The sequence below is a fragment of the Mustela putorius genome, unplaced genomic scaffold, assembly GCF_011764305.1.
Source record: "Mustela putorius furo isolate JIRA1106 unplaced genomic scaffold, ASM1176430v1.1 tig00003898_pilon_pilon_pilon, whole genome shotgun sequence".
NCBI lineage: Eukaryota > Metazoa > Chordata > Mammalia > Carnivora > Mustelidae > Mustela > Mustela putorius.
In genome coordinates this window covers 15,572,072-15,597,099 of record NW_025422047.1, presented here as the reverse complement: position 1 = coordinate 15,597,099, position 25,028 = coordinate 15,572,072, and the positions used below count along the sequence as shown (strand labels likewise).

Genomic DNA, 25,028 nt, shown 5'->3' with positions numbered 1-25,028 from the left:
AGAAATGAGTTTATTACTATTATTTTTAATGAACAAATACTCAAGATTTCTCAGTTTTAATTTCTATTATAGGGAATACTAATAGATACAGAATCCATTAAACAAAAGTTCTTTGGCATCTTCAGTTATCCTTAAGAGTATAAAAGAACCCTGAGACCAAAAAGCTTGAGGGCTACTGGGAAGGAATGCTCCATAGCATTTGAGAGCTATCATATCCTGCTTGTTGTTTTACAGTTTCTGTGTTACTTATCCCCATGCTGGACTCCGTAATCACTATGGAGAATCCCCTAAACATAAGACTCAGATAATTTATTACTAGGCCATAAGTATGTTTCGATTTGGAAAATTTTCTACAGTTACTAATATTTCTTCAGTGCTGATGTATTCAATTTGCACATTAAAGACTTGAATTCTTTGATCATGTTACATAACCTTCCCAACTGAAAAAACTGACGTGATTAGATTAGATTATTTCTATATTCCCCCTCTTTAACATTTTATTATGCTATTACTTTTATTCTTAAATACTGAATAAGCTTCCCAAGTTGCTGTTGACTATTGAGGTAGAATTAGCAACAGAGACTGGTGACTTAGATTTATTATTTTAGAACTCTTCCCCCTCTATAGTTGTGTGCATGTCCATGTATGTTTGTGTGTATCTCGTGTGTGTGCCTTGTGTGTATAAATATATTTATCTGTGTGCTAGAGGGATGCTAAGGCAGGTGAAGGGCAGAATTGGGGTAAAACATGAGTGGATGTATATATGCATGTGTGCATATATATGACTTTCAAGAAATAAAATAACCTATGCTCCGTGTATAATGCTGTCTTAGAATTGCTTCTTCTAATCCAAACTGTATTTAACCATAATTTCTCCTTGACATTTGAGATGTTTATTATCATGTGGGCTTAATTTTCTCCAAAATTTAAACTAAAAAAAAAGTTCTGTTCTTGTTTTTAACAAAGTAGACAGCAGATAGTTAAAATTTGCCTTCCAAACCAAATGGCATATCTCCCTTTTTAGGACTGGAATGTAAGCAGTTATAGAATTTCAGTATCTGGAATGACTCAGGATTTACAAGCCAGCTCCCTTTAACCAGTGTATTGTTAGACTATTTATAAGACTAAATTTTTAATCTTCACTTCTCTTATTGTGGAACACCATATAGCCTTTTAAACTCAAATGAAGATCATTTTTGAAAAACTATTTTTATACCTCTCCTCTAGTTTTTAAACCCAAATTTTCTCTTTATATGGACTTGAAAGTTAAAAAGTTAAAATACTTCATGATTTTTTATAAACTGTAGTTTAAACTGTATGCAGTAAAATATCCTTATATTCAGTTAATACGTAACTTTTAAGTACCTATGTGTATCAATCATTATACTTAGTGCTGTGGGAGATAAGAAATAGAAAAGAAACTTAGTTACTAGTATGCTAGTAACTAGTTACTTCATATACAAGTACTAGTGATATTTAGCAAATGATATGTTCCAGAAACAGTAATACCCCAATGAACAATAGCCCAAATACCAACTTCAACTTTAATTTGTACCTCTATCAATTTGCTACCTCTTCACTGTCAGCAATGCTTAGGGACAATAAAAAAGAACCCTTAAAACTTGGAAATAAAGTAGCTTTCTGAGAATTAAACCAATGAAATCTCAACATTGTGCTTTTCATTATACAATATTGAAAGAAAACCAAGGAATTTGCATGGCTAAAGGGAGAGGAAACCTCAAAACACTAAGATGGACAGAGATATAAACTCTCAGTGTGTAATTTAATAAGTTGTATTATTGTATTGTCATTGGTTGTATTTCATACTATGTGGAGAAAGACTATATGAACAAAAGTGGGATAAACAACATGTGGCACAAAATAGATATAGCCTGAAGAATCGGAAACCGCAGTGTTTCTACAGAACTATCTAGATTTGACCATTGTGAATTTGATTTTTATAATAATTTGGTTAATATATCTTTCAAAACCATTTTACCTCCCTTTGCTTTGATGCCATGTTACCAAGCAACTTTAACCCACTGAGCCACCCAGGTGCCCCAACCAAGCAACTTTCTGAATACTGATTTAGCTTATAAGATTATCTTCTGTGGTCTATCACAGGGTGACTGGCAAATGCCTCCCCCAGATACATTAATCTGTTGGTTGGTAGTAGTTGTCAGAGGTGAAGGATAGCATGAAAAATAAAGTGGATTCTCATTGTATTATGAAATACATTAACATTCTTTATTGAGAGACATGAAAAAGCCATGATAAGGTGAAGTGAATAACAAGGATTTGAATTCTTCTGAGAGATTTGGTCACTGATTTGAACAAAACAAGGCGGTATGTTTCTATGCATTTGTAACAATTACATTTGTATCTTCCTTAAATATTGGAATCATGCTTTGTAGTGATGTACGCTCATTATTCTGTCACTGAATTGGAATTGGTTTTAACTGTTTATTTAGTGACTATTTACTGAGTGCTTATTCTATGCCAGAGGCTTTCAAAGGTGCTTGGGATACATAAGTGAACAAAAACCTAAGATCATTTTCCTTATAAAACTTATGGGTTGGTGAGGAGAGACAGACCCTGGGATAAACACCGTGGACTAAGGAACTATAAAGTTTGTGTTGAGCAGTGAGAAGATTGAACAGGTAAGGTAGAGCTAATTGTTTGACAGCTTTGGATGATATTTTAAAGAACTTAAATCCAATAGACAATATAGAACATGGATTCTTCACCTTCAACTGACATAGTCAAAGTAGTATTTTAGGAAGATTGGGAATTAGGTAGCATCTGAGATGGGGAAGAACTTGAGACAGAAGAATGATTAAGGAACTATTGCTTAACTTTAGCCATGAGGTCATGAGGTTGTAGAAGGACCAAGAAAGAGATACATCTAAAGATGTCGAAAAAGAAGTTGCCTGGGTTTTGGTAAAGTAGAGACAAGAATAAAAGCTACTAAATTTTGAGTGTAAATATTAGAGAGAATGTTTATCTACTTCCACACACTGTTGGTTGGAGTATATATTTGGGAAAAGCTTTCTAAAAATCAGCTTTTCAATTTGCATTCTTACATGATTTTTTGGGGGGGTCTAATAATTTTATTTTGTGTAATAATCTTAAGAAAATAATCCAGGGTGCATGGTGGCTCAGTCAGTTACATGTCTGCTGTCTGCTTGGGTGTCATGGTCCCAGAGTCCTGGGATTGAGTTCTGCATCAGGAGAAGTCTGTTAGTCCCCCTCCCTCTGCCTCTCCCCCACCCCTATTTCTGTGTGCTTGCTCTCTCTCTCTCTCTTTCTCTCTCACTTGCTCGATTTCTCTCAAATAAAGTCTTTGAAAAAAAGAAAATAATCAAAAATAGAAAGTATATAGCAAGGAGATTCATATTTCTGTTAGTGGAAAGTTTGAAACAACCAAAATAACCAATGATAGATCAATTAAAGAGAAGTAAAATAGAGGTCTTCTCATTTATCTAGGCTATCAGATTCATGAATTGATTGATTAATAGAAAAATTTTGTAAAATTGATATATGCATGCCTTCAATCTTTTTTTTTTTTTTTTACTTCAGACATAGCAATGTGCATTCATTTATCAGATTTTATGTGGGGCTATGAACTCTCTGAGTATGATTCTAATAATTATCATGCCCACTAAATATTGCCTACAGTGTACAGAGAATTCAATGATATCTGCCAAGGAATCTGCATGCATAATTCTGATTGTTGTTATTTTTCCCTGTTGTCTTGCCCACACCTAATTTAACATCCAAGTTTTTAATCACTGACCTTTTCCATTGCCACTCCATAGGCAACTCTAAAAACTCTGATTTTTGTCTTGAGTAATATGGGAAACAATTGCAGCTTTGAACAGAGGAATTGCATAATCTGAAATACAACTTAACAGAATCACTGTGGCTGCTCTGTTTGAAAAAGGACTATGGTGTATGTGGGGGTACCCTTTGCACAGTTTATACCCCATAATTGACTGAATGCAAAGACAATTGTAGCTCTCTTTCTAGTGTTTGCATTTCCTTTTAGTCTCAAACATGAGTAACAAAGATGTAAAGGCATCTAGGAAAACCAGGGATCCAAGAAGCACCGTAGACTTTGAAATCATATTGGAAAATATGGAATTAAGATGGGAAGCAACATAAGGCTTTTTCAGAGTCTTTAAGGAAGAAACAAAAATAAGAACCAGGTATAGGTCCTAAAGGGATTTCCTTTCTCACTTTTACCCCCACCCCCCATTTAGCCAATTAGTTCTCAAATGCATAGGTACCTTAGTATCTCCTGGGGTGCTTTAAAAATAGCACTGCCTGTGTCCATCCTAGATACACTGATGCAATTCACCTGGGCTGGGGGCTAGGCCTCATTTTCTTAAAAAAAAAAAAAAAATCCCAGATTATTCCAATATGCATCTAGCATTAAAATTGATTGTTTTTCAAGTCTTTTTAGGTCTTTTTATCTCACATGGTCATATGCAACTTGTGATTGATTGCCTCTGCCATCTAGAACAAGACTCTATGGCTCAAGGAGGTTTCAGCTGGTATATATGATTTTACTCTCTTGAGGTAGGGAAGTGGAAGGCAGGATTATCATCAGATTGGGTCTGAAGGCTGGGTCACACCCTTCATATATAGGTAAAGTAATACTGTTAGTTTTCCAGCTATATTAGGAGTTCTAAAGAGGCACAGCTCAAGCTAATAGGCAGTCTAAACTGTGGTTCCAACTTTTTCTCAATTACCTTTGCAAGAATGGGCTATACAGTATCCCTCAGGAAGTATCAAGAATGTTGCCACAGAGAATATGCTTATTTTTCTCTGCTGAATGGCTCACCAAGAAAAGCTATGAATTATTCTTATTAGACCCTAAAGAATCCTTTCTTGTGGCAGTGACCTTAAAAAATCCCACTTACTATTTGTGTTAGGCAGCCTTTAAGATGGTATCTGATGATCCCTGCTTTTTGGTATTTATGCCTTTGTGTAATTTCCTTACCTTGTATAGGCAGAAGTAATGGAATATCACTCTCAATATTAGGTTCTAAAAAAACTGTGGCTTCCATTTTGGGCATTCTGCCTGGTTCCTTGCTGTGTAGGAAACAAACTGCCATGGTTTAAATAGTGCTATAGAGAGGCTCATGTGGTAAGAAAGTGATATTTTGAGCCAACAACCAGTGAGGACTCAAGGTGAATCCCTTTCTAAGCTAAGCATTGAAATAATAGATGTCCATAGCCCTGGCCAACACCTTGATTGTAGCCTTATGAGAGATTCTAACTAGAGAGTACTGGCCAACCCATGTCCAGTTTCCTGACCACATAAAACATGCGACAATAAATATTTGCTGTTTTAAGCCATTAAGTGTTAAGATAATTTGTTAAATAACAATCTATAACTAACACATGGCTGGATTTGTCAAGAAGAAAGTCCTGCCATCTGTAAGCTAAATATTATTATTTATCTCATATTTCAGTTATTGTAAGTTCTGGTAATAGGAAAGAAAATAAGTTTGTATAGATTCTCATAATTTCAATGATGAGGATGTGGAAACTGGAACCACATAATTATCAGGAAGTAAAAGGAACATGTAAGAAGAAATGTACTCAGGGGAGAGTAAATACAGGGATGTGGGGGAAGAGAGTTGGACTTTATTATTTTTTTTATTATTTTCTTTTTAATTTTTATTTATTTTATTATTTTTTGCTTCCTGCCAAGTCTCCTCAGCATAAGAGAAAGTGCATTTTCTTAACAAACCATTCAAAGTTAGAGGATGAATGGGAGTAAATATGGCCTGAAGGAACATCAACCTCATTGAAAGCAGCAGCTTTGTTGAATAAATATAGAAGTCAAACAAAGAGTAGCCTGACAACAATGCTGAAACAGTTATAAATTTTAATGAACTATTTCATATTAAGATGCATATTAAGAACTCAAATCATAGAGACCAATTAAGAGATACTCTCTGAAAACTGTTTCAGAGTGATCATAGAAATAGTCACAGCTAATAATCAATCATCTGATACCCACAAGGTAGTTACAGTGACCTGTATCTGTTCTGATAGATAAGTGGCATATTCTAATTGACCTGTAACCATTCATTCTGGTCATTAAATATTTTTAATATCATTCCTATTCCTAGTGAACTTTAGATAAAGTTTTTATTTTCTATGGCCATGTGTCATCTATGTGTAAAGTTGGATAATAAACGGTAGGTATCTCCTGTGTCTTATTCATGTCCAGGTATATGGCAATAGGGTAGTGATGTAAATGAAACTGCATGATAAGCCTTGTAAATCTTTCTGATGTATCACTTTTGTTTATTGGTGTAAATTTTATATTAGTGCAAACACAAATATATTATGAAATAAATTACAAAAATCACATGAGTTTTAAGAGAAAAAAGATTTTCAAGAAATTTTGTGTGCCACCTTTACATTATTCCCTAGACCCTCATTCTTTACTTCTACTATTATTGTTATTTCAGTAGACAATTTTGAGAGACACTACTTTAGTGCATTTGTGGTTATAGAATTGCTTTTCCTGCAGTTGGTCTTGTAGTCCATCTGTATGTTCTTTGTAACTCTAGAGAAACCGAGGAGCAAACTCTGAGAGATAGAAACTAAGAATTTATCTCCAGCATCCCTTCTTTCTTATCATTAGGTCAATTTATAGCCAACTCAAAGGCTGATAATTTATACTATGGCTTTTTTTTTAACAAAAAAAATGTTTTAGTTCGCTAATTGCATTGAAAATGTCTTTTTATTCTATTGTTAGCAGTTTATATTCTTTCATTTAATTTTTTCCTTCCTTATTGGAAACCCATGAATTTAACTGATTTTCCCTTTCAAAGAACATTTTAGAAAAGATTACTCCATTTATATGGACATTTTGCTTGCTGTTCCCCATTTGTAAATAAAGGAGTACATGTAAGAGTAGAATAGGAACCAGGATTAGAAATTGAATCATATCTTTCCTCCTCTTGAGTCAAATCATCACAGTATAGACTAATTATTGTATATGAAGTGAATTGCCAAAGCATACATTGCCTTTGCATACAAACATAAATATCATATCTCAATAAAAAAGAAATTGTTTTGAGAGAGAGTGCAAACATGAGGGGGTGGTGCCAGGGGCAAAGGGAGATAGAAAATCTTAAACAGGTTCCACACCCATCATGGAGCCTGATGTGTGGCTCCAATACCAACCCTGAGATCATGACCCAAGCCCAGATCAAGAGTTGGACCCAACCAACTGACCCATCCAGGCACCCCTCAATAGAAATTTTTTTAAAGAAGGAAACTACTAGCTAATAATCCTAATAATCTAACGGTATGAAATACATCCTAAGTGACCTAGACTTTGGTGACCTCTTTCTACCTAACCAGCTACTATGGATGTATCACAATCTCAGTTTCCTGGTCTACAGATGAATACAAGAGACCGTTTTAATATTCTAGAATTCTAAATGTATGTAACTAGTACTGATTTTATTTTCTAAAATTTGCATGATAAGTTTTTAAAGGGGGGAGAGATAAAAAATGAATTAGAAGTGTTTCTAGAAACACTACCAGATTGGATTTACTGCTAAATTTGGTGTGCTTAATTAGCTTTGCTGTGTAATTATATATATATATATATATAGTCTCTGTTCAAATTTTATATCATCATGTTTTGCCCTAACTTTTAAAAATGAAGAAAGATTAGTCTTAGTCTGAATTTTCTTTAATAATCAAACATTGAATGAATTCATATAAAAATTGATTATGGTTAGACATTCTGCTAAGCACTAAGGAAAAGCATAGTTTCTCCTCTACCCTTGATATTTTGACAAGACCTCAGCCATAGAAACCTGATCTAGGAACCTAGGCTAGGAAGGCCTATGAATTAGAGAGCAGTTCAGAATATCAATCATAGCATGTCCCAGAGTGTATCTGAGAAAGGGCAGTTCTTTCTAGCTTCCTGCCACTTGGACATATAGGTGAACTGCAAGAATATGAAATGAATCTGTTGTTCCTGTTGATTTAGTCTTTTTATTTAACTTTTGCCTATAAATGTATTAGTCAATAATATTTATATAAAATAAAGGGACTTGATGAGGAATATTTTGAAATTAAAAGCACAATGATAAACATTCCAATAGTATCTAAATTTAATTAGATAAATGTTGGCCTCCAATTGGTAAACACATAAAGTGCTACCAAATCTGCCAATCAAAGAATTATGAAGTGAAATTTATCTTTATCTTACAGATAAGCTTATTACCTGTAGCCTCACCTCAAAGCTTTTGTGATATTCAGGTCCTCAAATCCCTAATTATATTTCCTTTTTAGGCATTTTGCTCTTGCCATCTATCAGGAAAAGAACTTTCCATGTGGCAATATTTTGAATGGCAGAAATTTCTAGACATTAGAAAATTACTAACTCTTAAGTATGCAAATTTTAAAAGTATGGCACTTTTCTACTCATGAACTCAAGCATATTCTAACTTTAAAATCCTTTAAGTTCTTGTATCTGCAGTGATTTTACTTATATGATCCAATCTAATTGACAACACTATGTGGCCAAATATATTTCACATTTTTGTATTGTTCCCTGTGCGACATCTATTGTAAGAATTGCTGCAGGCTGTCATTTTTGTCTGCCATCCAGGATTTGCTGGCCCACATGCTATATACTAGACTTGGTGTTGGTCATGAGGGGGAAGGGTAACTTGCTGTTGAGCCAGACAGTTTTGCTATTGCTTTAGAATTAAAAGCATATGAAACAGATACAGCTTATTAAGGTTTTTTTTATAAATAACATAAACTTAAATAACAAAACAATAAAATTCAAATACAACTTAAAATAGAGTTTAATGCTATAACCACAGAGAAAAAGCATGATTACTTATGGGAAGAACATTATTAAAAGACATATTCCCAAATATGAATTATACAAAAGATTATGTTACTTGAAAAAAACTTAAAGATTTCTCAATTTTACTTTCAGGGATTATAAGATGTTATTTTGTGCCAAGTGAGATGAAATACAGTATTGTCATCATTATTGCTATTTTATATACAAGATTTTTGAAAATCTCCATTAAGCCATTATCCTTTCAGTTTGAGCAGCATTGTCTTGTTAATAGGTATAAGCATTTTCTAATATTTTTCTTTTGTAAAACTACCTATTTGATTCCATTCCATACTAGAATTCTTGAGAATATTCTTTCTTTTCCAATTAGAATTTAAGTGGATTATAATTTTTCACTAAAAAAACTTTCAAATACTGCTCATCTTCCATAGTTTGTATTGGCTTGATTATCTGACAAATCATTCCAGCAGCCTTTAGGTCTGACATATCTTTTATAACATCATCTGCATTATTATTATTATAGCAGCCATTTTATAAGCAGATAGGAATATTTAAATAATCATTACCAGATAATCAAATCTAACATACTCTTAAGGGTAAATTAATTTAAGAAAAAACATTACTATTACTAACATCATGATTGTACAACCAGTTTTACAATTTTTTACAACTTTTAGTTACTAAATCTGATTTTTGTGTATATTTTTTTCAAATCTTTCTTTAATGCAGTCTCTTAAAATAAACATACATGCGCAAGTCCAGCTTGATCAGTTTTTCAGTAGTTTTCCAGCCTTTCTTGGATACTTAAAAAAAAAAAAAAAAAACAAAGAAAGAAAGAAAAGAAAAGAGAAAAAGAAAGAAAACAGTCCACTTAAAGAAATCTCCCTGCTGGAACTGGTTTCTTATATACCATATATGATTATGTTATTGCCATAGGAAGAAAGTGGGCTGTTTTTTGTTCTTTCTTCGTTTTTTTCCCCCTTACAGGAACCCCCTTTTGATTTAAAGCAACAAACATTTCTCCTCCGTTGTGTGTCCATTTAGCTGATGCATATGTGTTGTAATGGTTTTCCAGAATTAATTCTTTGAAGTTGCAATCTTCATTGCATTCTTTCTGTTAAAACAACAAACAACATTATCCAGATTATTTTTAGAGGGACTCAAATAGTAAGCAGTAATATTTAGTAAAATTAAATCATATATGATCTTTTCTTTTTTCAGTGGACCTACTGCAGTTTGTTAGATATAAATTAGCATTTGCAAAAAAATAGACATCTTAAAATTTTTTAAAAAGATAAAATGACACATATTTAGTTATGCAGCATATTTTCAAACATCTGACTTTTTGGCCATTAGTTGCTACTAATCTTTAGTGTTAGGATCTATTTCATTCTAAGTAGCAGCTCTCATATTACCATGCCCAAGTCAGTCATTCCCTAACTGATGAGACTTGATATGATTGGCAGAGCATCTGCCTCCCTCAATGAAAGGACATATTTCACACCTTTCTTCATTTACTACTATACTACCTGCAATTGTGATAGAAAAATTAAGTTTATTTGTACAGTCATCCAACTATTCATTTGTTCAGTCATTCATTCAGTTAAACCTATATTATTATATAATAAGCCTGTGCCAGTTAATCATGATTGCTGGGCTGTGGGAATACAAACGAAAGTTGATTATATTTTTTTATGGTGGGATGAACTGTTACATATTTCACATTGTAATAACGCCAAAGGCAAGGGAAGCAAGGGCAAATATGAACTATTGGGATTTCATCAAGATCAAAAGCTTTTGCACAGCAAAGGAAACAGTTAACAAAATCAAAAGACAACTGACAGAATGGGAGAAGATATTTGCAAACGACATATCAGATAAAGGACTAGTGTCCAGAATCTATAAAGAACTTAGCAAACTCAACACCCAAAGAACAAATAATCCAATCAAGAAATGGGCAGAGGACATGAACAGACATTTCTGCAAAGAAGACATCCAGATGGCCAACAGACACATGAAAAAGTGCTCCATATCACTCGGCATCAGGGAAATACAAATCAAAACCACAATGCGATATCACCTCACACCAGTCAGAATGGCTAAAATCAACAAGTCAGGAAATGACAGATGCTGGCGAGGATGCGGAGAAAGGGGAACCCTCCTACACTGTTGGTGGGAATGCAAGCTGGTGCAACCACTCTGGAAAACAGCATGGAGGTTCCTCAAAATGTTGAAAATAGAACTGCCCTATGACCCAGCAATTGCACTATTGGGTATTTACCCTAAAGATAGAAACGTAGTGATCCAAAGGGGCACGTGTACCCGAATGTTTATAGCAGCAATGTCCACAATAGCCAAACTATGGAAAGAACCTAGATGTCCATCAACAGATGAATGGATCAAGAAGATGTGGTATATATACACAATGGAATACTATGCAGCCATCAAAAGAAATGAAATCTTGCCATTTGCGACAACATGGATGGAACTAGAGCGTATCATGCTTAGCGAAATAAGTCAAGTGGAGAAAGACAACTATCATATGATCTCCCTGATATGAGGAAGTGGTGATGCAACATGGGGGCTTAAGTGGGTACGAGAAGAATAAATGAAAGAAAATGGGATTGGGAGGGAGACAAACCATAAGTGACTCTTAATCTCACAAAACAAACTGAGGGTTGCTGGGGGGAGGGGGTTTGGGAGAAGGGGGTGGGATTATGGACATTGGGGAGGGTATGTGCTTTGGTGAGTGCTGTGATGTGTGTAAACCTGGTGATTCACAGACCTGTACCCCTGGGGATAAAAATATATGTTTATAAAAAATAAAAAATTATATATATAAAAAAAATAAAAAAGAAAATGAAAAAAAAAAAAAAGTCGGAACAACATGAATGCTCACAGTTCAAAGCCCAGGATTGTGAGATTGATGTTGATAAACAAATGTCTGAATATTTTTCCCAAGAATTTTCATGTCAGCAATGTACAGATTTGGTGAACTTTAACTAAAGAGCTTTAATATTCTCAGAATGAAATTTTATATATTAAGTATCTAAAATGCACATGGAATTTCGGAGATGGAAGTATCCTGGGAGGGCAGTTAATCCAATTCATTTCACAAATGAAGACATCCAAGCCTGGAGAGCTTAAGCAATTTGTCCGAGATCCTGCAAAAACTGTTTTTCTCAATGCTTGAATAGAAAGTGTTTTAATGAAGTCATTAAATTATATAATTGGAAAGAAATTAGTTTCACCTTTTCTTTTCAGAAAAGCAAGATGTTTTGTTTGGGGCACCTGGGTAGCTCAGTTTGTTAAAAGTAAAACTCTTGGTTTAGGCTTAGGTCATGATCTCAGCATCATGGGATCAGGCCCATATTGGGCTCTGTGCTCAGTGTGGAGCCTGTGCTTAGTGTTCTCTCTCTCCCACTCCCTCTGCCTCTCCCTTGCCTCCTCTCTCTTTCTTCTCTTTCTCTTTCTGTCCCTCTCTAAAAAAAAAAAGAAAGAAAGAAAGAAAGAAAGAAAGAGAAGAAAAGAAAAGGCAAAATATTTTGACAAAAATAAGTTCAAAAAATTAAGTCTAAACTATCAATTATCAATACCTTTGCATAGAGTTTTCCTTCCTTATTCATTGCAAGATAATATTCACTTTCCACCCCTTTGATTGCCACAATTCCAACTGCCACTGTCCTGATTTCCATGATATCTGCAAGAGATCACAGAAAGATAAGTCAGTTATTCACTCAGGTTTGCAGATTATCCAAGAATGACCATTTGTTCTTATCCTTTTTTCAGTTAAAAGTTATTAAAATTATGAATCTGATTATTAACTCAGACTGAAGCCACCTACCCATAACACACAAACCCCAGAGTAGTCCTTATTAAATATCAAAGTGCAAACTATTGATTTTTTTTAATAGAAAAAGATACCTGGATTCAAAGAAGTAGTAAATATTTAAATTTAGCTTTTCCTTCCCTAGAATTACATTTCTAATTTACTATAATAATCATCATGATAACAGCTAATGTTTATTGATCTTATACCACATTCTCAGAATTATTCCAAGGCTTCTATATATTAACTCACCTTCTTATCACCAAGGCTATGAAATAAGTACTCTAGTTATTCCAGTTTTATAGATCAAGGGGCCCACACATAGAGAAGTTTAATTTGTCCAAATTCTCTCAACTGGTAAATAGCAGAAGTGAAATTTGAATCCAGACAATCTGGCTCTTAATCATTATATAATACTATGAAAGTATATAATAAGCTAACATCTTTACTTTTCTCTTAAACTTTATGTTAATAATCATTGCTAACAGAAAATCTCTTGAATTTACTGAAATTGAACAAAATTCATTTAAAGCAATTTTAAATGATGGTAATAGAACCTACTGAAATTAAATATTTTAAACTGATAATTGAGTTTTTGATATATTAAAAGACAATTTGAAACCAAATTATGGGGGTACCTATGTGGCTCAGTCAGTTAGGCATCCAACTCTTGGTTTCAGCTCAGGTCATGATTTCATGGGTCACGTGATAGAACCCCCAGGGTGGGGCTCCACATTCAGCATGGAATCTGCTTGAGATTCTCTCTCTCCACCCCTCCCCCACTGCTCTGCATGTGCTGTTTCTCTCTCTCAAATAATGAAATAAAATCTTTAAAAAATAAATAAAATAAAACCAAATTATGAATCCTGCTCATATGATATTGTATAACTTTATACCTTTCTTGTTTTTAGTCTTTGATGAAACTATTTTTATAAAACATGGTTACCATAAGAATACTAACCTGTTATTTATAACCTATTATCATTTATTATGTTTCTTTTCCTTAAGTGCTATATTTTAATGACTCATATAAATACAGTAAAGTCTCAAGAAATTTTCAAAAACATTTAAAATTATTTAAAACATTTAAATGTAGGAATTAAAAGTTTAGTGAACCAGGTGCCTCGTTAGCGCAGTAGGTAGCGCGTCAGTCTCATAAAAGTTTAGTGAACCTTTTTAAATAACTGCTACTAATTATACTTTCAACATGAAGGTGCAGCCATGAGACATTCTCTTTCCTGTGCCTAACATAATGCAAAAAAAAAAAAAAAAAAAAAAAAATTCCAAGTGAAAATTATCTGCATAAAATCAAGTCTCCAAAAGCTGTTTTCCAAAATATTTACTGAATTAAAGGAAAATCTGATTTTTTTATTTCATGGTTTTGCTTCGTCCTCTTATTTATTCTTTTTGCTTTAGTTTTCCTATCTGGAGAATAAAATTGAAACCCACTTCATCAGGATTAATATAGCCTGCTAATTTTTGTCATCTGTTTCACATATATGCTGCATATAGAGGCCCTTTTCCCAGTATACTATGCTTAGCACTAGCCAGAGGTCATCCAGATGAGAGTTCTAGAGCTGCTCATAAAAACTGAGGTCTATGAAGGAAATGCAAAAAAATGAATAGCAATCTTTTTAAGTATTTATGAAGTATTGTCAGAATGTATAGAACCCTAGTGTAATTTGAGGACACAAATTAAGGAAAAGGGCTCTAATTTCTGAACTTCAGAAATTAATGTCAAGTATAAATAGCAAACATATCTTAATTAAAAGGAAAGAAAACCTTTTGATTCTGTTTGTATTTGAAGAATGTGGAGCATTAAAATTAGTTTTAGTCATGAAAATATTTTATATTCAATTCTAATAAATTATGAATGACTAATTCTAAATTTTCAGACCAACAAATCATTTGGTTTTAAATAGCACAATTTCTACTCCCTTTCTTACAATCAGGATAGGACTCAAGATGTAAACAATGACTTATGAATCGAATTATTAGGTGTCATTAAAAATTCAATATGTTTATAAAAAATAAATAAACTATTTTATTAAATACCCCAATTTTACTAAAAGATAGATGAAAAGTAGTCAAAGACCTCATAATAACTACTGGCATCAATGAATAAAATAATCTTAATTCTCAAGATTTTGGTCACAACTAAGCTATGCCTTTATAAGTAGTTGATAATAGCAATAATATGATTGAGGAGCTATTGGATAATATATATTACCATTATCTCTCAATATTTTATGACCCTAGGAAGTCATAATAATAAGGAAATTCAAAATGAAAAACAATGAGAAGGAAAGAGAACCGAGAAACTATCCGTCCACGTGAAACCAAAGAATTCTCACTTTCTCAGTACATTCATAGAGTTCAGTGGTTCCACTTTTATCAATAGGGGAAGGTAATAAGTGTAAATAATAATTATGCTTCAATATGTGTCAATATCATTTTTGCTAGTAAAATTTAAGCCGTGCATATAATCATAATCAGACCAGAGCATTCTGACTTGCTACATCTTTTGAAGATTTCAGTATTGTGATCAGGGTGTGGTAATGATGAAATTCCAGGATGTAATTTTAGAGAGTAGATTAAAGAGGGAAGCAGTGGCAGAGGAGCACATGTGAGGATGCTTCAGGTGACACCTACAGATATTCTTCCCAGTGTTCAGAGTGTTCAATGTAAATATTAAGTATTTAAAAAGTAAAATACATTATTACCATATATTTAGAAGTCTGATACATTCTGAAATGCTGTGATGCTATGCAAAATTATATTTTATTGTTAACAAACAATTTTGTCAGTCCTACACATCAAGCACAGCTAGAATTTCATTGTAGATTTAGATCACACAGTGGTTTGTATATACCAAATTTAGGAACAAGGTATAGAAAGCTGCTCTCACTTTTGACTCAATATCTTCATAAAAGTCAACCACATTATTAGTTCCACCCCAGTAAAGATAGCATCTTCTTAACTTTCCTTCTGTACTCATTCTCAAAATTAGCCAGCTTTAAAGTGACTTTTCCAGCCCCTATCCTTATGCCTTAGCCTCAACATCATTGGGCCTACAAGTTGAGGAAATAGATATAGCAAAAGGAATGAGTAAATAGGATAGAAATAATTTTAAACATTCCTGTCAAGTATATTGAGTATCTGTGTTCTATCATATTTGCTAAAGGAAGCTTTGTTTGATATTAAGGTGGTTCATTCCAGTATTATGCTCCACTTCCTAAAATATTAACAAAATAGGCAGGGACAAGGGGATCAGCCAGAAAGTTAAAAGAAATGCTTCCCGGAACTCTGTAGCTTGCCGGGAAAAATTCCTGGATATAAGGACACCAAGGGAACTATTTGGAGTGAAGTGGGCATATTTGTTTTGTTTGTCCTACTGTCTGAATGGTCACCAATCATGTGTAATATAAATATAAATTGTTTTTCTTGGCTAGATGTGAAAGTGAAAAAGCTTGAAATACTCTTTTCTATGATACAGCTTATTAGAGAAGATAAGCATTTTTAGAGGGGATTAAAAAAAAAAAACTAATTCAGAAGAAAAGCCAGTAAGAAAAAAAAAAAAATCTCAAGGGTCTAGGGAATCCAAGCTGTCATTAAGAATATAGCAAAAGGAATAAAGTTGGTTAAGTTTTGTTTGAAAAAAAAAAAAGAATATAGCAAAAGGAATAAATTGGCGAAAAAGAAAAAGAAAACATAACTGCAGAGTGCAGAGCATAGTTAAATGGCATTAAACTATTTTCTTTAGAAATAAATAGTTGTGCTATTCTTCTTTTTTTTTTAAGATTTTATTTTATTTATTTGACAGAGAGATCACAAGTCGGCAGAGAGGCAGGCAGAGAGAGAGGAGGAAGCAGGCTCCCTGCTGAGCAGAGAGCCCGATATGGGGCTCAATATGGGGCTGGATCCTGGGATCCCGAGATCATGACCTGAGCCGAAGGCAGAGGCTCCAACCCACTGAGCCACCCAGGTGCCCCAATAGTTATGCTATTCTAACTAGCAATGCTGAGTCTGGCTGTTCAGAAGCATTGGCAACAGTATCTCATTGTTTATGTAATAAGGAGAAAAGCTAGTGAAAATTAGGTTGTTCCCTGACTGGAAAGCAGTCCAGAACAGCTTTGAGACAGCTTCCTAGAGAGCTGGATATTCCTGATGTATATATCAAGACACAAAGAAGGGTTAGGGCAGATTCATCAAGCTGAATGAATGCTGGCCTGTGCAGGAATGAATGGCAACACCAGAAGAGATGGTAGATCTCTAGCAACACTGCAGTTTTGAGGAAAATGAGAGCACATGAGAGCACAGGTGTTGTTTTCATTTCTTCTTCTACTTTAATCTCATGAGTTTATGTCTTATATTTGTCTTATATACGGCAATAGATACACTGTAGACCAAAAAATCATGTACAGTAAGTTTGGTAGCTAACTTAATATCTGCAAGCTATATATTTTCATATTTTGTTTTCTGAGCAACCCCCTGGTTTTTGGTATGGAGGGTAGGATTTCATAAGCTTACATAGTTCATTCTTCTACAGATCCTTGTGGATCTATAAAAACCTCACTTCCCACTCTGTACTTGAACAAAAGTCATTCTTGTGTTTTCTGGAGTAAGAGAGGGCACAGCACATAGGACAAAGCAGATTAGAAAGTCAGTGTTGGTAGCATACCAGTTCTGCCAAATTTCTAAATGCATTACCAAGAAATCTACTTTAAATCTATTAATTTCATTGGAAAGATATTTTTAAGGCACATCAAACAACTAAAAATATTATTCATTCAGGAACCTTGCTATTTTCAAGTCTATCTTCATCCCAGGTAGAGGTAGAACCTTTAAAGAGTGAGCATCTTTTCATATGTTTATTTTCCATTTGCATATCTACTTTGGTAAGATAGCTATCTGTTCATATATTTTGCCCACTTTTTAATTGGGTTGTTAAAAATGAAAGATTTTAAAAATATTCTTAACCCCAATATGTGGAGAGATAAGATTAACAATGTTCTTCACTTGGAGCACCTGGGCAGCTCAGTCAGTTGAGCAGCCTACTCCTGATTTCAGATCAGGTCATGATCTAAGGGTCCTGGGATGGAGCCCTGGGTCATGCTCCGTGCTCAGTGGGGAATCTGATTGAAGATTCACTCCCTCTCTGTCTGCCCCTCTCCCCATTCACATGTTCCTGCTCTCTCTCTCTCCCTCTCTCAAATAAATAAATCTTTGAAACAAACAAAAACCCTCAAATGTTCTTCACTTACTTAGTATCAGAATGGTGGGACAAATATGAATCTACTGTTGTAACTGGACCTGAATGGAAGGATGTCCACAAGTAATTAATCATTCAACAGTTATATTTTGTGGATAGTTGGTCCGTAAAAGAAAAGCTAGCAAACATTAAAAATTTTATTTCTTAATTATGACTGAGCTTGAGAGATACCCTAAACCTGCATATCAGTATTCTCCTTTTCGTGTAATAGAAAATATAATATTGAATGAAGGCAAGAATAGCAGGAGTAAAAGGGACTTGAAGGAAAGGAAAACACTGGCTTCATACAATTTTACAGAAGTAAGATCTTTGAAAACTACTCCATATGTCCTTTAATAGATACATTTACTCAGTTTTGAAGGTAAATATGTTGAATCAGTGAATTTCTTCATCATTCTTTGTTGTGTTAGTACAAATTTAACCTTACTGGATTCTGCTGCAAGGTAAATTATTTCCCCTGGATCTTCCTTTAATGAACATGAAGAAGAGTTATTTATCAGTTACAGTGCTCTAAGAGGACAGGGCTTGTCTCAAAATTGAGCCTAGCAAGGAATTGGCTCACAGTGAAGATCTGTTGAATGTTTCATCATGAATGTATCAGCATCACATCTTTCATATGCTCGTAAGCAACTGTTAAAATTTCCCTCTTCAGGCCTGTATTTGCCATTTAATTTTAAGAGTATCTCTGGAAGAAGTAGCAGTTATGTATATAGACAGATAGACAGTACTCAGTGAAATAAATGACATATTTACCCTTATCTGAGAAAGGATTCTTTAAAGAAAGTATGTTTGAAACCAGAATAATAAACGTTTCACTTTGACCATTGTTGATAAATTGCTTATAAGACAATGAGTGCTCAGTACTATTTTGAATTTGTTTTGGTCATAAATTTCTTATTAAGATAGTTTATGGGGGCGCCTGGGTGGCTCAGTGGATTAAGCTGCTGCCTTCGGCTCAGGTCATGATCTCAGTGTCCTCGGATCAAGTCCCACATCAGGCTCTTTGCTCAGTGGGGAGCCTGCTTCTCTCTCTCTCTCTCTCTCTGCCTGACTCTCTGCCTACTTGTGATCTCTCTCTCTCTGTCAAATAAATAAATAAAATCTTTAAAAAAAAAAAAGATAGTTTATGGACACTTTGTTTTCTTGTAAACAGCTTCTATCATGAACTAAGTTTAATAAAAATGTCAAAATTATGTAAGATATATTTACTTAATAAGATCTTGTGGCTGCCTGTATCTTATTTTAAGTTGCCCACCTAGAATGTAAATAGGTGACCTTTAGCACTATATGCATATTATTCAAAATTGACTTCTTCAAACGTTATAGGGAAAGAGACAAACACCAAATTATCTTGGGTTGAAATAAGTTTGTTCCATCACTTAAACAGAGTGATTGCTTAACAATCTTTTTTAACACTAGCCTCTTTTTTCAGGCTAGTGTTGGATTAGAACCATTAGGTGGATATTCCATGCACATGCTGACTTTGCTGCCTGGAGGCAATGATTCAGTGTTTGAATTGGGAAAGAAATGAGTTTGCTTGCCTCACATTTTTTTATTATCTTTCACTCAGAGTAGATGACACAAAGGACTTTGTGGAGATAGAGACCTCCAGCAGGTCCAAGTTCTCTTACTTTTCCCATGAACCCTAGAACCTACTATTGTAAGATAACACAATTAATATATTTGGTTGATAATGCTAATCTTATCTTTGGATCACCTACCCTAAAAAAGCATGCCCTGTAACTGTTAAATAACAGATCTAAAACAGAACCTTGGAATACACTAAAAGAAATTAGAAGACTAATGAAATCAAAGCCAGCAAGAAAGAAACACAACTAGATAAATTATTACAGAAACCCAGGAAGCATAATTCCCATCAAACCAGCATGAAACTCAAAACAGTTACACATGATTACACAATTGCTGGTATCAAATATAACCAAAATGTCCTGCATAAGAAAATTGATTCCACACCATCATTATCTTGGGGGAGGTAGGGGGTAAATCAATTGTAGTTCTTATCAATCTTCTATTCTGTAATGATGTAAAAAAAAAAAAACACTCAAGTGATTTGTCAGGTTAAGTAAAAAGAATCATGTCATTCATTTAGAGATTTACTCAGAAAACAAAGCATTTAGAAATCTTTAGAAAGTACATTAGTGTGTGGTACAGTGATGGCAGTGTTTTCTTTTGAAAGAATTTAAGTTGCAACAGTTTATTTCAGCAGGGTTAGAACCATGCCAGAATTAGAAACAAACTATTCAGTTGTGCAACAAATAGGATTATTCCAGTGGCATATTACTAAAATATGTAATGGGAACAACATTGAACTGTATTGAACAGAATTATATTTCTATGCCCATTTCCTGACCTTTTCCTTATCATTTATGACCTCTTTGGAAAAAAAGGGGGCCAGTTTTCTCCCTGAATGAGACAAAAGAAATACTCTTTTTTTGCCCTGTAATCCCTGTAGGTTCTAAATTATTATTCAGAATTTTTTATCTGATCATGTAGAACAATTACATCTGCTAAATACAACACTTTTACTACACTGTAAAAATGGCTTCAAAATTATCACAAGAGGTGCAGATGATATAATCCCAGAATCTGTGAGAGAAATATATCTTACTACCCCTAGAAAATCTCTCCCATTTTCTAGCTTTTCCCAAAATATAAAGTATCTTCAGTAGGAAAGCAGAATTTTCATTACATAGGATTATCGAAAGGGTTCAAAATACAAATATCTCTGGAATATAGTCTTTCCTCTTTCCCTCTTTAACTTGTATTTAAATGTTTTGCCACCCAGACAATAAAATAATTTTGAACACTTTGGTTTCAGATCTTGCTGGTAATCAGCATTGAAAAATTAAAGCAAGATTTAAAACCTTTTGGCCATTGGTTTTCTTAAGACTTTTTAGGTACACATTCTTTGCTACCAGTCTAAACAGTACATTCTAATGCAGAGTAATTATATTTCTCACAGAAATTAAGGTGAAAGAAAAAAAGGAAGAAATAAAACATCTGGGTTTACAAGAGAAACATATTTAAAATGTTGAAAAGAAGATCCAGACATCCCAAACTCCCAGTTGCCCTTTCTATATTCTCTATATTCTATATATTACCAAATAGGTATCTACCACTTCTTTTCTCTTCCCATTGCCATCACATTAGGCCATGTCTTATTATTTATACCTCATCTATTATTTCAGTTTCTTGCCTAGACTCTTGCCTCCAGGGAACACATTATAAAAGTTACTGTTCGCTCCAAAACTTTCAGTGGTACACACTATTAAAAAGCAAACCAAATTAAAACCTCTTGTACTTGGAATTCAGAATCCTACAAAATCTGGTCCAGTCTACTTTTGCAATTTTCTCCCATTGTTCCTCTACAATTTGCATGAGTCGCTGGCCCCCAAAGCCATTGACTTACTCATCTCCCTCTCCCAAACAAATATCCAGGCACTTTTCCTGCTTCTGCCCACCAGTACGCATAATTACATAGACTCTCTATTTCAGTATTTCCCAAATATTTCTTTGCACTGGCTAAATGAATTCATGTGATAAATTATTTTAAAAATTTCAATGCTCATTCTTACTTGTCAAAAAGACGGATCCAGTAGGTCTGAGGTGAGGCTTGGGAGTATCTTAAAAGCTTCCATTTACTTGAGTGGCACTTTTCTTTCAAAGCCAAACTGAAATTCAAGTTTCTGCATAATGTTTTACAGAGTTTTCTGGTCTTTCATCATCTCTTTGAGGACAGCACACTGCTAACTAGGAATTAATACTCATCTCTATTCTTCCATTGTTACTGAAAGGTTTAGCCCTTTTTTTTGCATCTAAATTATAAGCCATTTGAGGAGACTGCCTTGTACTTCTGCAAATCCTAGTATGTGGTATAGGGTTTTGTACCTGGAAGGCTTTTATTAAATGCTGAAGTAGAGAGAATGACACATAAGTCCATAGCTGTGTCATATTATAAATCGGTAAATGAAAGTTAGTAATCATTCTAGGATTAAAGAATTAATGAGTTTCCTAATTATAATAAAATCAGAAGAACTAAGATTAAGAGATTACCAGAAGTATTTGCTAAATATCCTTCTAATTTTCATTACATTTTTGGAGTTTATCTAATTAGGTAAGAAAGAGCTCAGGGTGCCTGGTTGGCTCAGTCAGTGGAGCATGCGACTCTTGATCTTGGTGTTGTGAGTTTGAGCCCGACGTTGGGTGTAGAGATTATTTCAAAAAAACAAAGTCTTAAAAAAAAAAAAAGCACAAAATTCCATGGTTAATTCAAACAACAGTTCATCTCAGATTACATTTCATGTTGCCAACCCAAAACAATTAAGACAAACTCCAACTCCAAACATCTCTGCTTCTCTAACCAGTTGTAGGTTTTTCTTTTTAGTTTTGGCTAAACCTTGCTTCAACCTATTTATATTTTTAGCATGCAACACCCCTATGCCTAACAACTTTCTCATGTTTTCTGTTTGTTGTGCTATATAGCACTTCTATTTATCTGCCTTGCTTCTGGCACATTAAGACTTTAAGAAGTACATGCTAGTCCTAATATTTCATGAGATGATTAACAAGTCTTTGTTCTTCTTACCCATATTATTATGATTTCATAAACACTGAATATGGTTCATCTTAAATAAACATTTGTTATTCTAGATCATTTCCCCAGTTTTTTTAGTCTATGTCATATATGTCTTATATCATTCATTCATTCTAATTCCAAGATGTTTCCATTGTACTGGGTAGTCTTTATTAATGCTAAGCGAAGAGGACATCTGCATTCCAGATGTAGATATATCATGTTGTTTACACAGAACTATTGTAATATGTTCTGTTTTGTGTCTTACTTTCTTCCTGATGGTGCCTATTGCTTTATTTGTCTTTTGGCTACAATTACACATTAAGATAATATCTTCAGGGAAACATCCAGAGTGATTTCTTGGTGCCTTTTTGTGAAGAAGTTATTATTCAGAGTCCTTTATCTTATAAATATAGTTTAAATTTTATTATAAAATATATTGCACTCAAACTCATCTGCCAATTTTCCACTTACCTATATATGTATGTTCTGTCTACCAGCATTTTATCATTATTAGCTTATTTCACTAATTTAAAGATGTTAACATAATCTGCAAACTTGGACTTTTCACTGTATATTCTCATTGTTAAGAAATGTTGACTAAGTTGACTCATTTTATTGATCTCTGAGGAATATCTCTGTTACATATTCTCGTTCAAAATATTCATTCACATTAATTCCTTATTTTGAATTTGTCCCTTTTTCTTCAACTATTGATTCTCAGAATAAGCAGGGCTGGGGTGGGGGCAGGCATTGTTGGGCAAAGAACATCTTTCAGGGAAAAAGATTTCAGAACCACTGTAACTTTTTAAAACTATACTTGGAGCTTCTGATAATTCCTACCTATCCTTGGAAAGTCATGCTCTGCCCAACCCATTCCTCACTGGACTTACCACTGTAATTAGTCAATGATACTAATAGGAATGTTCTCTCTACAGCAGGTATTTGGGGTGGAAAAATTTCACAAGGTTTTTCAAAGCCAGGTTTTAATCGCATCTCACTCCCCCAGTGAAAAGGATCAGCTTTATCCTGGGATCATAATATAGTGACTTTTTTTTTAAGTTTCTTATTTCTCAAGCCACATCAAATAATTTTGAAGATGAAAAATGATGTCTACATGCTTATTTCCTAAAAAAAAAAAAAAAGCATTAGTAAATAGGTTTAATTTTCCTCTCACAGAAACTGTTGCTTTTCTGCAACATCTATTCTATCAATACTGTGGTAGTAAGAGAGGGGAAATTAGGCAGAAGGAACTGTATGAGAAAGGCACAGAAGTATCGGACACTTGTGACATTTGGGGGTTAGTTGACTACGGTTGGGACATATACAAGAGGGACTGCCAAGAGAGAAAACTAGAAATATAGGCAGGAGCTGGATCCCAAAGAACCTTATGTGGCTAGTTGAGATTGCATATTTATCCTGTGGAGGATGGGAAGCCACTGAAAGTTTTAGAAAAGTGCTTCTACCAGCAGTATGGGAGATGGCTTGGCAAGAGGCAAGAGCAAAGAAGATATGATAACTGTTCAGGGAAGGGCTGATGAACATCTGCTCCAAGACCTGTGGGTGATGAGATGAGTGTACTCATTTCCTCAAATAGGTTTATAAGTTATATTTGCATAAATGCTTAATACAGATCAAGTGAGTGATTTAAAACACAACCGCTTCAAAGCTATCAAAGTGAGTTGATTCAAAGATCAAGTGAGTGATTTAAAACACAAGCTCTTCAAAGCTATCAGATACTTAGAGGATCTGATAATGCCATATCTACCATAGTGCAGTTCCAGTATGCCAAAATTGAATGTATAACTGCCTAAGTTAGGACCTAGGAAAGAAAATAATATTATTTATTTTGAATGTAAAATCAAGCTTATCATTTACTAATAATTTCTAGATAGTCAGTCCCTTTGTGCATTTCAGTCTTTACTAGTCTAAGTTCCTTTCATATTCTGATATTTTATTTGTTCATCTTTTAAAATTGTGTTTTAACTTAATTGAAAGCAAAATAAACAGGAGAAGGAAATAAAGAAATAAATCATAGAATCTGTGAGCAAATTAAAAGTCCTGGTAAAAGACACCATGACCTGCTCTTAACCTTCCTTCCCTATGCTTTCCTCTTCTGTGCCACTGAGAGTAGATCATGCACAAGGAATCAAGAGATAACAAAATAGAATGTTGAGAGAGTTGACAGCTATATTTTCCCATGCTAGAAACAAGGACTATGGGACTAAATTAAAAATATTTCTGGATAAAGGCTGTATCTCTAGCCAGCCTGAGGAAAGAAAGGATTACAGACAATCCAATATTAAGAAACCTCATCTGAGAGCATCTAAATTTTTATTTTATTTTATTTTTAATTTTAAAAAATTTTTGTTTTAAGAGAACATCTAAATTTAGTAGATGTATTTATTGGGGGGTTATTATTCATCCAGCAAAATACATTTTTTGGAATGGATTTTTACTAAGATATTTTAAA

The 25,028-nt window shown here is 33.9% G+C and overlaps 2 protein-coding genes across 9 annotated transcripts in view; one reads left to right on the top strand and one right to left on the bottom strand.

Annotated features, from left to right (window-relative positions):
- FAM227B (family with sequence similarity 227 member B) overlaps positions 1 to 25,028 on the top strand; it is a 194,366-nt gene that overhangs the window by 61,795 nt on the left and 107,543 nt on the right. The gene's annotated exons all lie outside the window — the stretch shown is intronic.
- Positions 6,304 to 25,028, bottom strand: part of FGF7 (fibroblast growth factor 7) — a 54,734-nt gene continuing 36,009 nt past the window's right edge. For all 3 annotated transcript variants that reach the window (XM_004751354.3, XM_004751355.3, XM_013055520.2), the window contains exons 3-4: positions 12,457 to 12,560; positions 6,304 to 9,974 (exon numbers count right to left, since the gene is read on the bottom strand). In XM_004751354.3, the coding sequence (XP_004751411.1) occupies positions 9,780 to 9,974; positions 12,457 to 12,560 (299 nt within the window). In that variant the 3' untranslated portion in view covers positions 6,304 to 9,779. The remainder of the gene's footprint in view (positions 9,975 to 12,456; positions 12,561 to 25,028) is intronic.